At 38.3% G+C, this 17294-nt stretch overlaps 1 protein-coding gene across 6 annotated transcripts in view; it reads left to right on the top strand.

Moving 5' to 3' along the window:
- Hace1 (HECT domain and ankyrin repeat containing E3 ubiquitin protein ligase 1) overlaps positions 1 to 17294 on the top strand; it is a 91490-nt gene that overhangs the window by 34983 nt on the left and 39213 nt on the right. For 5 of the 6 annotated variants that reach the window (XM_051164628.1, XM_051164631.1, XM_051164632.1 and 2 more), the window contains 5 exons: positions 2825 to 2907; positions 11329 to 11425; positions 11575 to 11676; positions 12639 to 12745; positions 15623 to 15773. In XM_051164628.1, coding sequence (XP_051020585.1) covers positions 2825 to 2907; positions 11329 to 11425; positions 11575 to 11676; positions 12639 to 12745; positions 15623 to 15773 — 540 coding nt within the window. Of the gene's footprint in view, positions 1 to 2824; positions 2908 to 7948; positions 8187 to 11328; positions 11426 to 11574; positions 11677 to 12638; positions 12746 to 15622; positions 15774 to 17294 lie in introns of those variants that run through there. The other variant, XM_051164633.1, reaches the window with a different exon arrangement.

The following is a 17294-nucleotide window of genomic DNA, read 5'->3' as shown; positions in this document are numbered from 1 at the left end:
ACATATGGCCATGCCCTGCTTTTATGTGAGTGCTCGGGACTTGAGCTCATGTCTTTGTGCTTTCACAGCAAGTACTTCTACCCATTTGGCTATCTTCCAGTCTTGCTTGTCTAAACATAAGGAAGTTGTATAGGAACGTAATTTCCTATAACCCTTTGTTTTTGCTGCTGGGGATTGTGTATACTAAGCACACACATAAACAGAACAAAGCAACCCACGCACAGAAAGGGTGTTCTTCCCTGGAACCCCTCCTATCATCAAGTGTTCGTGTGGTACGTTGTAGGGTGTGTTATGGGTGTGTGGCTGTACTGTCATGCACATGTGGAAATCAGAAGTGTGTGGAGTCCTTCCATCCTGCACCAAGTCAGTCCTGGGCATTGAGCTCAGGCTGTGAGGTTTGTACAACACACAGTTCCGTCTGCTGAGCCACTTCATGAGCCCCAGCTTTTCAGTTTCACTTGTGTGTGTCGGCAGTTTCCTGCCTATGTTCCAATAACATTGCAGTGCTGTTGTCTACAAAGACAAATTTGTTAGAGAATCTGCCAATTCTGGTTTTCTTTTGCTTAATGTGGAACATTTTAAATGTCTTGTGCTCAATTTCTTACATTGTGGTTTCTTTATTATCTATTTCTTGCTTTATTATTTTTTTTGAGGGGGAGCAAAGGTTCCCCAAACTTCTGCTTTTGAGAAAATATTTTAAGTATTAAAGTATTATAGGTAAGTGCATCTTAGACCATGCATTTGAATAATAGCATAGGTGACTTGAGATTTATACCTTTGAAATAATTTTAAAAACTTGAAGGCTTTTAAAAATGGTTTAGATTCCAGTGTTAGATTTATGAAGTTTAATATTAGTCTGATTTCAGGTTATCTCTGAGCTCTTACGTACTTCATGCTGAAAGATTTCACATTGACATTGCTTTGTTGAGGTTAAGTGTGTTCAGACTGGGTATTTGGTGAGTTGCTGAGATCTGGCTATTTGTGCTGTTCAGCCTGGACAGACTTTTGGGATTACTTCTTGACATCTCTGTTAACCATGCCCATCACTCTGGGTTTCTGCACTTTGTCTCTCTGTACTGAGTCACTGATTTTCTCATCTTATTTTCTGTTTATTTGCTTTTCCTGTCTTGTTGATGTCCCAAACATTGTCTTTCTAAATGTTAGTTGGATTATTTCTTTTATACAATTGTAATTTTTCTCATTTTCTAAATGAGGGAGTTCCAACCCTTATTCCATGGTTAAAATACTCTTGCATCCTTGTGTATCCTCCTACATTTTTTCCCTGTCTCTATCTACCCATTCTGTCTTTCTGAGACAAGGTTTTACTATATAGTTCAGGCTGACCTTCAACTTGCTTTGTAGCCCACGCTGACCTTATACTTGGGATACCTCTGTGCTGCCCTCTTGAGAGTTGAGGTGATAGGCATGTACACCCTGCCTAGTTACTTTTCTAACTTTTTTGTATGGCTCCCTTTACTTTTTATATTTTTCTGAGTTTTGTTTTGATTTGATTTTTGTCTTCATGTTAGAGGTTTGCTTTAGTTGTATCTTAAATATTATCTGTCCATTCATATTTAGGAGTGAGATACTAAGGGGCATTGACTGGGAGCATTGCCCATGGAATACATTTATAACTGCCTGGCTTGGCTGTACACTGACGTTTCTGTGGCATTATCATATTTTGGAGTCAGTGTTTTTGGGCTGTGCAGGAGTTCTATCCTGTACATGATGGAATGTTTTCTGTATTCCTGATCTTTGTTCACTAGCTAACCAGTAGCATCTCCTCTTCCCTAGTCATAAAAAATCCAAATTATCTCTTGGCATTGCCAAGTGCAACCTGTGCAGAACTTACTGATTTAGCATGTTCTAGGGCTCTTCTCTCTGTGTGGGTGAGCACTGTGATCCTTTTACTGATGTAGGGCTAGGGTTTAGAGCACCAGTGTGTGTGGTTAATCCACAAGTAATACTCAGAAAATTGATTCCAACACTGTTTTCTTTTTAATGTCTTCATGTGCTTTCTTCTTCTCCTCCTCCTCCTCTTCTTCCTCCTCTTTCTCCTCCTCTTCCTCCTCCTCCTCCTTTTTCTCAGGAAAAACTGAAATGAGGACCATAGGAATAAAACTAGAAAATGTTATTTTTGAGTTTTTTCAGGTGGGCTTTGTTCTATCCTGAATCTCAAATGTGCATTTTAACATTTTATGTGAACTCACTTTCTTTTGTTGTGAATCAGATGACTACAGGGGGCAGAGGGCATATGGTTGAGTTTCAGAGAGTTCGGGCCAGCATGGACTTCCACTGATTGGAAAAGGGCTTCTTAGCTTCTAATGTTGTACTTCAGCAGTTACTCTCTGCCTTTGGGAGAATTACAGCTCTGGGTCTCTTTCTTTCTTTCTTTCTTAGAGGTTAAAAAGTTTTAATTTTAAAATTTAGGTATCTAAATGTAATGTCTAGTCTGCCAGCTTTTTGTAGCTATGCAACTATAAATAATTATAATTTAAAATAAAAAAAGTCAGTTTCTTGGTTTCACTAGCTACATTTCAAGTATGGAGTAGTTATGTGACTGTTGACTGTTGAGGACTCTCCCAGGCAAGCAGAGCACACATTGTATCATGTTGGCAGTTGCACAGAGATCACAGAGTACCTGAGTGGGTAATGAGGTTTTGATGACACTGGGCTTGTTCACCATTGTAACTGTCATGAACTTGCATACCCATTTTCTCTTTAAGGCTTGTTGGGGAGAATTCTCCTTATGTGGAGTAAAGTTCTAATAACTATGTCTTTTGTTTGACTTCTCTGGCTTTACTGTTGTAACTTTTTTTTCCAGACAGTGCAGTGCTTGCTAGACAGCGGTGCTGACATTAATAGGCCTAACGTATCAGGAGCCACACCACTGTACTTCGCTTGTAGGTACGACGAAACTTTGTATTTTCACATAAGCTTCCGTTAAAGAATGTTTCAACTATATTTTCACATATAAATACTTGTCTGTTTTTTAAAACTCTACTACAAATGCGTTGCTTTCATTTAGCATGATAAATACTTTTCTGTTACTTAATTGCAGGAGAGAAAGCATTTTCTACTAATATTATTGTTATTTTGAGGTAAGATCTTACTCTGTAGTCCAGGGTTGCTTAGAACACACAGTGCATAGCTCATGGCTGACTTCAAACTTTAGGTCCTTTTCCCTCAGCCTCCTAAATGCTGGGATTAGAAGTGTGAACCATTATGCTTGGCATTTCATTTAATTTCCAGTGTTTTTATCTTATCAGTGGGGCTGTTTTTATTTACGTAACTACTTCAGGTTTAGGACAAAGCAGTAATCCAGTGAGTTCCATGGTTTATTCAGTACCTAGCTCTACTTGCTCCCTTGGATAAACTGCTGACTACACCTTGGTTCAGAGCCAAGTCTTCTCTTTCTTTATGTGTATAACTTTTTAAAAAGTGTTGAATCTTCATTGTAAGTTATGTGTTATGTAGTCTGTTTCTGCACTCCTGTCTTGGTTATTTTTCTTGACTTGTTCTTTTGTATTCTAACTTTTGTAAGCAGCAAGTACTTTGCTTACTCACTCACCAGTCTCATATGCATGTAAGAGTTAGTCAACAGTGATAAACAAGGCCAGGGTGGCAGTAGAGGACTTGTTCTAAGCATGTCTAAGGCCTTTCTTTCATCCTCAGCACCAGGGGAGTGAACAAGCCAGCCACAGCATGCGCAGCACAAAACAAACCCTGAGGTGTAGTATGCTAGTTATGAACACACTTGTACCTATACACTTACTTATATATATTTGTATGTGTCACATAGAGGTAGTCTGCACTTAGGAATAGTGCAAAACCCTGCTGTGACATTTAATTTTTTTGCTTTATAGTCCTGTAGTTGTTCCTTGCTTTCCTTGGGTATTGGTTCTAGAACAGCTTTCACCCCTGATGAATATCCACATCTAATGTAAAGTCCCTGATGTAAAATGCCAAAATATTTAGATGTAATTTTCAAACATCTTAGATGTAGTTTAGTCACCTCTGTATTACTGCATCTAATATATATGCTATACAGTATTGTTTGAGTAATGATAAGGGAAAAGTATTTACATATTTGGCACAGGTACAAACATTGTATGCCTGTACATTTTCAATCTGTCCATCTGGAACCCGTAGGTGTGGATGGCTGATTATATGTCAGTTGTAATCATTTAGATTTTTATAGAGAATTTAGAAACTTTATCCTATTCTTCTATATAATTTAAAAATTATTATTTATTTTATGTGTACAGTTATATGTATGTGCTCCATGTGCATGCCTGGTACCTGTGGAGCCCAGAAGAGGGTGTCTGATCTCCTGGAACTGGAGTTACAGATAGTTGTTAGCTGTCGTATGGATGCTCTGAATTGAACCGGCATCCTTTGCAAGAGCACCACGTGCTCTTAGGCACTAAGCAATCTCTTTAGCTCTCTTTTATATCATTTTACTAGAGGTTCATTTTTAAAAGAAAGATGTCCTTTTCCTCTTTTGTTTCCCATTGGCATCTCTAATTTAACCTTGACCAGACTGATTCAGATTATCCGTTAAGTAAAAAAAGTTTCAAATTTAATTTGTATATTTGTGTCTTTTGGGGGTATATGCACATAATTATAGATTCCTGTACAGGCGAGAAGAGGGTGTGAAATGCCCTGGAGCTGGATGTAGAGGTGATTGTCACTGACTTATTGTTCTGGAAGCTGAACTCAGGTCCTCTACAAGAGCAGAACATACTTTTAACTAATGAGCTTTCTTTCCAACCATCTTAAACCCTTTATTTGAGGCAGTTTACGAAACATGGTAGTTATTCCTTTATATGTATATTATATGTATATGTGTTCTTTTATATGTATATTATGTATTATTTTAAAAAATTATAATCATATCATTCCATCTCCCCATGAAATCCCACTTGTCCTCTCAAAATTCATAGCCTTGTTTTCTTTAATTGTTGCCACACACACACACACAGTATGTAAATACAACATATATATATATATATGATATTTCTAATTTAAATTATGTGAGTTGCAAAACTTATTTAAGCTGTTATATTTAGGGAACTTTTATATGCAAGAGCTTTTTGGTTTTTAGTCTTGTAGTTCATATCTGAGTTCAGTATTATCCTATTCTTATGATTTAGTTGATTGGCCAATAACCACTTACTTCTGTTATGAAAAATAATAGTTTGAGTTTCTGGAATAATATTCTACCTTTTATTTAAAAAAATTTTAAATGTTATTTATTATTTTTATGTGTGTGATGCTGTGCCTGCATGTTTGTTTGTACACCATGTGCGTGCAGTGCTCTTGGAGGCCAGAAGAGAGTTCAGGTCCCCCTTACACACTGTGGTGGAAGGTCTTAGGCACGTAAGGCTGAAAGAGCCCAAAGTTAGAAAGCTGTAAGAGTTAGAGAAACAGTTCTATTTTTACAAACTACATTGTGATATCCTTATCAATATAAAAATTAGTCTTTCTGTGGAGAGGGAGAGTCAGTTTTCTTCAAGGGTGTGGTCCCTGGTGGGTTGACTACACTCTATTGGGTGGGCCCACACCTAGAGTATATAGTTGGCACAAATTGGACTCAGTGGATTATTGAGAAAAAAATAAAAGGACATGGTATTTCTTGGGGGCGTCTGGAAAAATGTAGAGTAGTGGGAGGAAAAGTATGAAATTATCAAAGAATTAAAAAAATGTTATATATGTGTTAAACTAGCTTTAAATTTTATAAAGAATAATTATTCATTAAACTTATGATGTATTTACATTAAATATTCCTTTTGTCCCTAAATAATTCTGAAATATAGTGAACTGTTGAAAATGCCAGCCAACTGGGAGAGTAGCCCAAAATACACTGCAATGTTTTCTATTGAGTGTAACTGTACTCAATTTGTATCTTAGCTACAAGGCATTGCATATCATCTTGTATGTTTCTGTTTATTTTAGTGGATATAATTATAAAGTTGAGTAGATATAGTTCTAAAGCTGGCTATTAAAAAAAGTTGGCATTAAAAAAAATAATCCCTAGCCAAGTGTGGTAGTGCTGGTTTTTATTTTCAGCACGTAGGAAGCAGAAACAGGCAGATCTCTGTAAGCTCAAGGTTATCCTGAGTTACAAAGCAAGTTCCAGGCCATGCAGGCTTACATAGTGAGTAAGACCTTGTTTCAAAAATAAAACCAAGAAAAATGTTCTTTCTGCAGGTCTTCACAGTCTGGATAGTTGTAAACTGTTAGAGCTTTACACATGTGTCACTTGGATGACTAATTGTTCTCTTCACATTTTGTATGTTATAAGCAATTGCTTCTTGTTTTTAATCCATTTTTTAAATGAAATGTCAAAATTCATCCTAAGTGTGATTTTTCAGGTTGTTTAGGAATCTAGGCTTCTCAAAATGTTATAGTGACATTATTTCTTCCTCCTCCTCCTTCTTTGTTTGTTTGAGATAGGGTCTGTCTCTTAGCCTTGGCTGTCCTGGCTGTTCTTAAATTCACAGAGATCCACCTGCATCTGCTTCCCAGAGTGCTGGGATTACAGGCGTGTGCCACCATGCCTGGCAAATTAATTATTTTTTAAAGATTTATTTTTATAATTTTTTTTACAAAAAGATTTAAAAAGTTTTTATGTATATTTTGCCTGTGTGTATATCTTTGTATTATGTGAGTGCCTGGTGCCCAAATCCTTCTGAAGAGGGCAGTTAGGTCCTCAAGAACTAGAGTAACAGGTGGCCGTGAGCTCCTGTGTGGGGGCTGAGGACTTCACCCTGATCTTGAGCAAGAGTAGCCAGTGCTCTTAACTATTGAGGCGTCTCTTCAGCCCCAAGATTTGTTTTACTTCTCTCTCTCTCTCTCTCTGTGTGCTTGTGTAGGCATGCGTACCTAAGTTCTAGTGCCCACACGTGTCATTGGATTCCCCCTGGTGCTAGAATTACGGGTCTTTGTGAGCCACCTGACATGGGTGTGCTGGGAACTGAACTCAGATACACTCTTAAACAATAAGCTGCTTCTCCAGCCCTCAATGCTAATAATTTGTTTTGCTGTTTGTAGGACAAAAATTTTTATATGGAGGCTTAAAAATCTGCCTATGTATTACTGTTTAATTGTTGGTCTTCAGCTACTATATTTACTCTTGAAGCATTTAGTGAACCTTGTAAAAAGAAACTTCAGATTTTCACAAAGAACACTACATAAACTGGTAGTACTCAGAACCGACAGTGATTCAGAGAGCTCTAAGCAGAGCATCTAAAGAGTAAGCTCTGTGTGTGGTGACCTGAGTGACTTCAGCCACGGTTTTGGCTTATTTGGGCATGGTCTGATGGATTGACTGCCTGTGGTTACCTGAACTCTAATCTGTGAACATAGGGGTACAGCACTCTGTCTGTCCTACTCACCATACAGCTCACTTCTGTTTTTCTCAAGTAGGAAGGGTTTCCTCCCCAATAAGGAGCCATCAGTTGATTACACAGTGGCCATCAGTTGACTTTCTAAGTCAGTTCTTAGGCCATCTACAGGGTGATGGTGCCTGATCCCTCAAGTTGTGGGCTCAGTCCTAATCTTAGGTACTTGGAGCAAGTCTCTCCCTTTGCATCTTCTGACCTGGCTGTCAGCAGGCTTCCTAGGACTTCCTGCTTGGGTTTGAATCTTCAGTAGAACGGCTCATAGATCTCAGGGAAATACTGTGCTTGTGTTTATGAGATTATGAAGGATTTTCTAAGGGATGAAATTAAGTGCCAGACACAGAGACCCATAGGGCAAGGTCTAGAAGGCTCTCAAGTAGGAGCTTCATCTTTTGTAGGTAGTGTATTGAGATGTACCATCCTCTGGGAGCGCCAGTGGCTTCCTAGTCAACTTCCTGCAAGGCTCTCTTTTCTCAGCTAACCAGAAGTTTTCCAGCTCTGATTTTTTTTCTTTTTCTTTTTTATTCTTCAGCTGAGACAGCAAGAAAGATGATTTATTGACTTACACTTGGCTACAAGTAAACAGAGCTAGTCCAGAATCCCAAAGGTCCAGGGCAGAGGGCCAGCGGAATTATTTGGTTGTAAGGAAGTCAGTTTGTCAGGTGGTCCAGGTCTATCGAGACTTATGACCGACAGCAGCATACAGTTCGATAACTCATGCCAGCATCCCAGCCTTCAGAATGTCTTGCTTCTGCTCCTGCAGCCTTCGTGGTACACAAGGTAACTTACTTGGACCTCTGCCTCATCTTCTCTGGCCCTTCAGCCTGTGCACTTGCTTCTTCTGCCACTTCACTTTCATTGCGCAGGAGTTTCAAGGAAGATGACCCAAAGGCTAAGAGCCTGATTTTCATTTCTTAATGGAAAGTTCATTGCATTGGCATGATTGAAACATGTACAACTGTGCAGAAATGTTATTGATTCAAAAGCAGTGTGAGTTAATATGTTAGGACAGCGTGGCAAGCCCAGTGGGATGTTTCTGTTCAGTCTCTTTGTGGCTTTTTTGGGCAGCATTTCTTTCTCTTAGGTACAAGGTAACGTGCCATCTGGAAAAGGGGTCTTGTGGTACGGATTCTTAGACAGGATAGATCAGAACAATGTCAGATTAGTGTACTCTAATTTCTCTGACTCACTTAGGGAAGTTAGCTTTGGGGAGACCAGGAGCTGCTGGGGGAAGAGCATGAAAGTACTAGAGAGGGTTAGCTCTACCGTTCTAACACAAATGTCTAGAGCCAAGGCCAGAAGGCCAAGCATACTAACCGTATCTTTCTAGTTATTTAAGACACAACAAAGAATTAGAGAAGAGCTAGGAAGTGTGGATGAACACACACACACACACACACACACACACACACACACACACACACACACACACACACACACACACCGGTGCCCTGTCACATCTGAATATTTGGTGTGAACAACATACTCCTATTTGTTTATTTACTGTTAGGTTGAAGTTTGTTGCATAGGAGCTCAAAGCACAGGTCCCTGAAGACAAAAGGACAAAGATAATATTTGTCACCTATTAGATTCTAGAAATTGTGGTAGGTTTCTATTTGTTATTTCCTTCTTTTCTTTCTTTCTTTTCCTTTCTTCCTCCTCCTCCTCTTCAACCACCTCCTCTTCCTCCTCCTCCTCCTCTTCTTCTTCTTCTTCTTTTTGTTTTTTCGAGACAAGGTTTCTCTGTGTAGCCTTGGCTGTCCGAGACTCACTTTGTAGACCAGGCTGGCCTGAACTCACAGCGATCTGCCTGCCTCTGCTTCCTAAGTGCTGGGATTACAGGTGTGCGCCACCATGCCCGGCTCCTATTCTTTTTTTAATCATTCTTTAACACTTATTTATCAAGTGTATGAAATATTAAGTTAAAGCTTTACAGTATAATTTATACATGTTATATACCAACTACCAGTCTTGGTGCTGCTGAACAAGTCTATTTGGATATTGGCCGTTTAGGGGCTGGAGCGATGACATAGCAGTTAAGAGTACTTGTTCTTGCAGAGGATTGTAGGCTTAGATGTTTTTCTCAAACAGCTACTTTATTTAGGGTTCTTAAATGCTTCTACTGTCCTTCTAACTCATGGACCAGAGGTAGGCGGGCACAAAGGTTGATAGGGGTGGGGTATGTGGATCTTTTTAGATGTAGCTCCTTAGGGCAGTTCCACTCTGCATTGTTAGGATGCCAACAGTCCAGTCAAATAGCAAACACCAAACAGCAACACAAATCAGTAGCAGTGGCACAATCCAGCAGAAACAGCAAAACCTCAACAAATTGTCAGGACTCAGAACCAGCCAGAGTACCATGAGAAGTTCCCTGGAGCATTTCTCTTCACAAAAGAGAAGTGTTGAAAAACAAAGACCAGAGAAGCCATGTAAAGCATTACAAGGAAGGAGTAGTGATGCAAAAGCGTTGTCTCACTGTCTGTGGGCTTCTGTTTATCTCCTCAGAGTCCATACAAGGTGTTTTTTGCAGCTGGTAGTAACACTGCTGGTTGCAGGAGACATCACGAGCCCTTTCATGGGTCTGTTTTCTGCTAGCAAAGGTCACAAGGTTGTCTTTAGTGGTGGGAAAACATTCCCACATCCCATACTTGAGACCAAAACAAAAAACGCATTCATATGACACAACGGAGTCTTCAAAGAAAACAGAAACTTCCGCTTTGGAGGACCAGTGTTCTGTTCCCAGCATCCAAGTGGGGATTGACAACCATCTGTAACTCAGATTTAAAGACTTGACTCTCTCTTTTGATGTGCACATACAAGATGCACATATATACACATAGGGAAAGCATACCTATAAACTAAATAATTTTTTTAAAAGTTGACAATTTAATTGAAAACAGACATTAAGCAACTGTAAGAGTTATTAAAATTGAATAGTTTATATAAAAATTGTAGCTTATTGGCTCCTAGCAGAGGTGTCACTGTGTTCTGGCATAAATTCAGTTTACCTTGGTCACTTTTCAGTTTTATTTGTGGGCATGATAAGGAGCTGCCTTGCATAGGACAGTGTGGACTTAGCTGTGTAACATTTTGGCTGGCATTGCCAGCTTAATGACATTGATGCCTAGTGAAGACTTCTGAGCTTTCTGCTTTGTGCCTATTAGATTAGCAGCTGTGAGACTGAGGCAGACTGAGTTTGGGGCCAGCCTGGACTACAGAGTGAGACTTTTGTTGAACATTAATAATGATGCTAATTACTGTTGTTTTCAGAGGGCTGATCTACTGACTTTTTTTACTTGCAAATTTTGGATACTATTAATTTGAAACAATTATTTACTTATTTTATGTGAGTGTGTGTGTGTGTGTGTATGTGTGTGTGTGTGTGTGTATTTTGCTGAATGTATGCCTGTACACCACTTGTGTGCTTGGTGCTGCAGAGAACAGAGGCGGGTATTCAATTGTTTGGGACTTGGAACTGGAGTTAATACAGTTGTGAGCCTTCATGTATGTACTGGGAATTGAACCCCAGCACTCTGGAAGAACAGCGGGTGCTTTTAACTGCTGGGCCACGCTCTAGCCCCCTAGATATTGTTCTTAAGTTAGTTCTGGCCACTTGGTATGTTTATCAAGGAAGGTAACTACTATTGTCGTAAGTTAAAAGCAGTGATAAAACTTACTGTAATTGTTCTTTTTGGCACTAGATTCATAGCAGGGCACTACGGATGCCTAAGTCAAATTGGCTATAAATTATTTTTTATACAGTGCCATTTGGTTGAAATACAATAAGCGTGTATTTAATTTGTTTACATATCTTAGAAATCTGTGTAGTCTTTATTGCTGTGAAGCGATACTAGTGGTCAAATTTATAGTAGAAAGTTAAATTAAAAGATTAGATTTTAAATTTGGTTCTATTTCTATACAGTCATGGCCAGAGAGATACTGCACAGATTCTTCTATTACGAGGAGCCAAATATTTACCAGATAAAAATGGAGTAACCCCTCTAGATTTATGTGTACAGGTATGCTTTTAATACAGTATTCTGAGCCCACTTATGATATAAGTAACGAAATGGTTCTCATAAATGACAGTGTAAAGATGTTTAGTCTGAAAACTATGATCTTTAACAGTCTGTTTTTAGCCCTGAGTAACTGGGAGTTTTGTTTTTAGGGTGGCTATGGAGAGACATGTGAGGTGTTAATGCAGCATCACCCGAGGCTTTTCCAGACGATTGTGCAGATGACACAGAAGGAAGACCTTCGGGAAAGCATGGTAGCATATGCTTGCTCATAGGTTGTAAGGGAGTAATAATAATTCTAATGATTATTTTAGTAATGAGAGTTTGTTATGCTATATGAATTATATTAGCCCTTGGTATATGGGGATTCTACGGCCAAAAATCAACCAATTGTTGATCAAAAAATAGTACAGTTACCCATGGTCAGGCTTTTTGTATTAATTCCCTAAAGGATACAGTATAGCAGCTATTTATATAGCACTTACATTTTATTAGGCATGATAAATTATGTAAAATTGATTTTAAGTTTATTAGAGAATATGCATTGAATATGTGTACTTGCTGTGTCTTCTTCTATTTAAAAAAAAACAAACTTGAGCATCTATAGGTTTTGGGTACATAAGGGCCATTCGGTGTTGGTTGCCAGGAATACTGAGGTGTAACTGGAAATAATAACATACCTTGTCTGATATTTGGCTTTCTGAGTCATTTGTCTGCCTCTTTGGTCTTTCCTTATGATAACTCTTCCTCACGGATAGAGGCTGTGAAGGAGGACTGTTGCATAATGGCTGGTAATCACTTGTGAACTCTTTTTCCTGTTGTCTTTGTGGTGCTAGGGTGTAAGCCTGGGCCTCTTGCCTGTACTGCCCTGCTGAGCTACGTCCCTAGCCCTGAGCTCAGTATTTGTAATAATAATAGTCTCAGAAAAATTGCAGAGGTGCAAGCCCTCAGAAACTTTAGAAGTTTCAAATTAAGTTTTCACATGCATACTTGATTTCCTGTGTGTATTTTTTTAAACTGTATAACCTTGAAGAAAGATTTTGTCATATTTTTCTACGTTGGCTCTTAAGTTTATGCAAAGCAAAATAACTAAAGTTCTTGATTTTACTTAATTGGTTTCAAGATGTTTATTAAACAAATACATGTGTACATTTTGATAGATTTTAATGAGTAACTTACTGTGTAACCACTTTGTTTTTAATTTATATAAAACCAGTTACGACAAGTTCTGGAGCATTTGTCTCAGCAAAGTGAAAACCAGTACCTAAAGATTCTGACAAGCCTTGCTGAAGTTGCTACAACAAATGGTCATAAACTGCTTAGGTAAGCATTTCACTAAGTCAGCAGAAAGTAGTGCCTGTCTGCTGATCTCCTGAATAATTAGGTATCTTTGGCCACTGACGAGCTAGTTGACATTTTTGCTGACTCACCCTATTAGTTACTGTTGTAAACTGTGATAAGATGACACTGTGTCTTTGGTGACTTAGAGAAGGTTTATTTGGCTTAAGATTGCAGAGGGTAAGAGTCCATCACGGCAGGGAGAAGTGCATAGAGGCAGGTGAGGCAGCAGGGGCAGAAGCTAAGGGCTCACACCCCGACAGAAAGCAGAGAGCACCGTCAAAATGGTACACAGGTTTAAACCCAGAGTCCCCTCCTGGTCAGTAACATACTTCAGTAACAGTAAGCTTCTCCAAAGTGCCTCCAGCTCCACACCAAGCATTCAAAGGCCGAGACTGGAGGGGCCACCATCTCATCCCAACTGCCAGACTGTTTAAAAGGCCTGGCTGAGCAGCTCTCACTCTGGAGACTTTAAGAAGAAACTTTGGGCGTGTTTATGTGAATTTGGCACATGTACATGGGATTTTGTGAAGTGATTGCTTTAGATTAGTCCTTTAAGTAAATGTGTGTAAGAAGAATCTGTTATCTTGAGTATGGTCATACTTCCTGTCAGACCAAGCAGTTGGGAGCTAGACATAGGGCCGGGAGTTTGAGGTCATCCTCAATTCCATAGTGAGTTTGGCTAGCCTGGGCTACAAAAGAGCTCAGGAATCTGAATCTCTGACTTATAAAATTGGATACATACCTCTGATTAACCTTTCAGTATTCCTTCGTGATTCATTATAAAGTTTTCCTCCTGTACTGCCTCTTTCCCTAGTTCAGTTCTTTATTATTTTTAGAAAATTATATGGTTTTAATAGCTCATTGTGAGGTGCTAAGAGCTAAGCTTTACATTACTTTTATGTATAGCTTATATATATGCTATACTTCCTCATATATGATTAGCCACTCCATTTAGGAGAGTAGGCAGCTATTACTAAGTACTTACTGTGTCACTGTTTCTTAACTGACGGATTTGACCCTCTTCTAATTTGAATGCATTCTTCTTTGTATTACTCTTTCAGTAATTATTTCTACAGTGACAGTTTGTGATAACCTTCACCTCCATAGTTGTTGTAGAACTTTTTCCACCACTGTGCAGAGTCTATAAAAGATATGAATAGGAACCTACATTGTCAGATTTATTGTTAATCCCATGGTTTATTTTTCTTGGGATGAAAGTCGTTCTGCCCCACCATTGCCTTCCTTTTCCAGTCAGGGTCTGACTATGTAGCTCTGGCTGGCTTTGAGTGTGTTGTCCTCATGTTTCATGCTCTGGTGTGGGAATTCATTCATGAGCTGCTTACACTCGGCTACTTTCTGTGCTCCTGTACTCTTTACTTGAAAGATCTTCTGCTAATTCGTGCCACCGCCACCTTCTTGTTTGTTTGTTTTTCCTAATTTGCTTTTGATACTCTCTTTGGAAGCACTTTTAGATTCTTCTGTCTGTAAGACTCATTGAAACCGAGATTTCACTTTTTTAAAAGCCGGTCCCAATAGTTGATGTATTTGATGAAATGTAAGACTTAGAAAGGCTAATTAAAACATAGGAAGGAGTGGAGGGGGATGAATGGGAGCTGTATTTGATCAAAGCACATTATATGCATATATGAAGTTCTCAGTAAAGGTATATGCATAGTTATTTTCATCCAGCTCCTTTATCATATAATGAGTGCCTATGAAAATCATAAGTTAAAAGACAAAAAATCCCCACAGGCTATAGGCTTTGGAGTCAGTTAGGTTCAGTGTAAGTTCAGCATACTGTTACTAACTACCTGTGTGATCTCAGCAACAGACTTTTTGTACAGTTTCCCAGTACATCTGTTGTGTATTTTTGAGTGCCTACTATTTACCAGGCTATCAGTTAGGTGATTATGAATAAAACACATGACCTATCTCCCTATAATGAGTTTATAGTCTAGTTGAGATTTTATTCTATTTTTTTAAGTCAATGTTAGAATGAAATGACCTAACTGTACATGGTAAAGACACAGTAAACTTTTTATTAGTAAATTTGCACAAAACTCTTCTCTCATGCTCAAAAGTTTATGCAGCTTTTTGCACAGTCGTTATAGAAGATAACTTGTGTTGGAGATTTCAAACTAAAACCATCTTCTAACTACAAGTAATTATGGTGGTCGTCAGTGTTTTTAAGGTTGACTGAATTGTTCTTTGATTTTCACGGTGGAGAGTGTTACAGTGTATGTGCAGTTATAAGACAATCCGCTACACAGGGAACGACCCTCATGCACATGATGCTAACATACAGCTTGTGAAGAGTTTGTGTGAACACTTCATTACCACTGTGCTGTGGGACAAACAGTTACGGATAGGCTAACAGGGCCTCAACCTTAGTTAAGATGGATGTATTGTGTGTTGACCTGAAACATAATGTTTATGCTAGTGCTTCTCTAGGAAATGCTTTCAGAGTTCTAAACAATTGGTTTAATTTATAAGTATACTTTTGGAAATGAACAAAATGCCTTCAAGTTTGTGTTTCAGCATACCATCTGTTCTGTGGGTGTAATTTTCTTCATAGTTTATGCTATGATCATTGGTTATATTCTGGAGGTGCTTACAAACTAGAAATCTGTTGATTTCTAATATATATTCTGATCTATTAAATAATATATATTTAGTAGTACCTATTAATATATATTAATAATATATTTTCTGATCAAAACATTCTGTCTCCTAAAATGGTAAGAAATTGTCTTACTACAGATAATTTATGAAACTGATGGTTATTTTGAAATAACTATTTGAAGATGAATTTGTTTGGCGCCACCTAATCTGTTCACATTTCAATTTTTTCATTTTCAGTTTATCTAGCAATTATGATGCTCAAATGAAGAGCCTTTTAAGGATTGTGAGGATCTTTTGTCATGTCTTTCGAATTGGCCCCTCATCTCCCAGTAATGGAATCGATATGGGCTACAATGGGAATAAAACTCCAAGAAGCCAGGTGTTCAAGGTCAGAGACGTTGTTGTTAGGAAGGTAGATGTAAGAGAAATTACGGTAACACAACATGCGGTCCTTAATCAGAACCTCATGCACAAGATGTAAGTTTGGTTCATAACTTGGTCACATATTTTCCCTTTCATTTCTGTCTAATGAACATGACCTAATTGGTAAGTTTTTTTTCTTACACATAAATTTACCCATTAGTGTTTTTTATAGATAGAGATATTTAGTATTAAAATAATTTTACTGAATTCAGTTTTGCTGATTTATTTTATGGGCTTTTAGATGTTGAAGCTAGGGCCATCTATGTGCTACCCAAGCATTTGACCTACTAAGATAACCATAGGTTACTCTTTACTTTTCCCTTGGAGACAGGTTCTCATAAGGTTGGTCAGACTGACCTGTCGTGTTCTGTAGCTCAGGCAGGCCTTGGGTTGGCCATCATCCTGCCCCTCCTAAGGGTCTGGGGTTACATGTTTCAGCACCAGGTCCAGCTCAAATGATGCATTTTCAGTGCAAACTATAACCCATCACTTAAAAATGTCTTACTAGAAGATAAAATAGTCTAGTTTTGTTGAGTTTTGTCATATGGGTACTGTGTGTTTATGTCTGCCTTATGTATGTTAGAAGAAGGGCTACTCTTACTTAATAATTCTGTTAATTCCTGGGATTACTTTAACGAAGAAGATTTGGGATTAAAAATTTTTTTTTAATTTGGCTGCCTTTCCTAATATATGTCATTGTTGTTACTCATGTCAAGTTATAAGTGTATGAATTAACTATGCCTATGTTGCTATTAATCTTTGTTGTTGTTGTTATATATTTAATGTAAGACCATGGCTTTGATCTTCAGCAGAGCAAAGAAGCAAGCAGTAACAAGAAAAATGCATGCGTGGATCACACTTATACCTTTTTATTGTTTATTATTTTTAAGGATAGTCTTTCTTAAGAGAGTTCTGTGTCATAAAATTTACCTTTGAAGTTCACGAAGACACTATTCTTGCAACAGTCTTTAGGTCATCTCTCCAAGAAGTAATAAGCATATTTTTATGTAGTATCATTTACTTGAAAGTATTTACTGTCTATAAAACATGAGTCTAAATTAATGTTACATACTAAACAATTTTGATCTGCTTTACATGAAACTTTTGACATACTTAATAGATAAATGCCCTACAATCATTTTGATACTGTATTTAAGAATTATTTGTGTATTATTGTTGTGTGAATGATGTGTGCATTAGAGTGCAGGCTTGCGGAAGTCACAGAGAGGCCTTTGGGAGTTGGTTCTCTCCTCTGCCCTTCTGTGGGCTCTTGGTATTGAGCTCATGTGGCGAACACTTTACCTGCTGAGCCACCTTGCTGTCCCACACTGCACTGGTGATTCCCAAGAATAAGTGCGGTAGCCCCTTAGGAAGGATTGTCTAATTATCTGTTTATATGTTTCACTCATTCTCCTTCTGTTTTTTTAAAAATCAGTACAGGAAAGATAATTTCCAGCTATATATTTTTTCCCACCACTTGTGCCAC

The sequence above is a fragment of the Acomys russatus genome, chromosome 21 (assembly GCF_903995435.1).
Source record: "Acomys russatus chromosome 21, mAcoRus1.1, whole genome shotgun sequence".
NCBI classification, from domain to species: Eukaryota; Metazoa; Chordata; class Mammalia; order Rodentia; family Muridae; genus Acomys; species Acomys russatus.
Note: the sequence above shows the minus strand (reverse complement) of the source record. Positions and strands in the feature narration are given on the sequence as shown.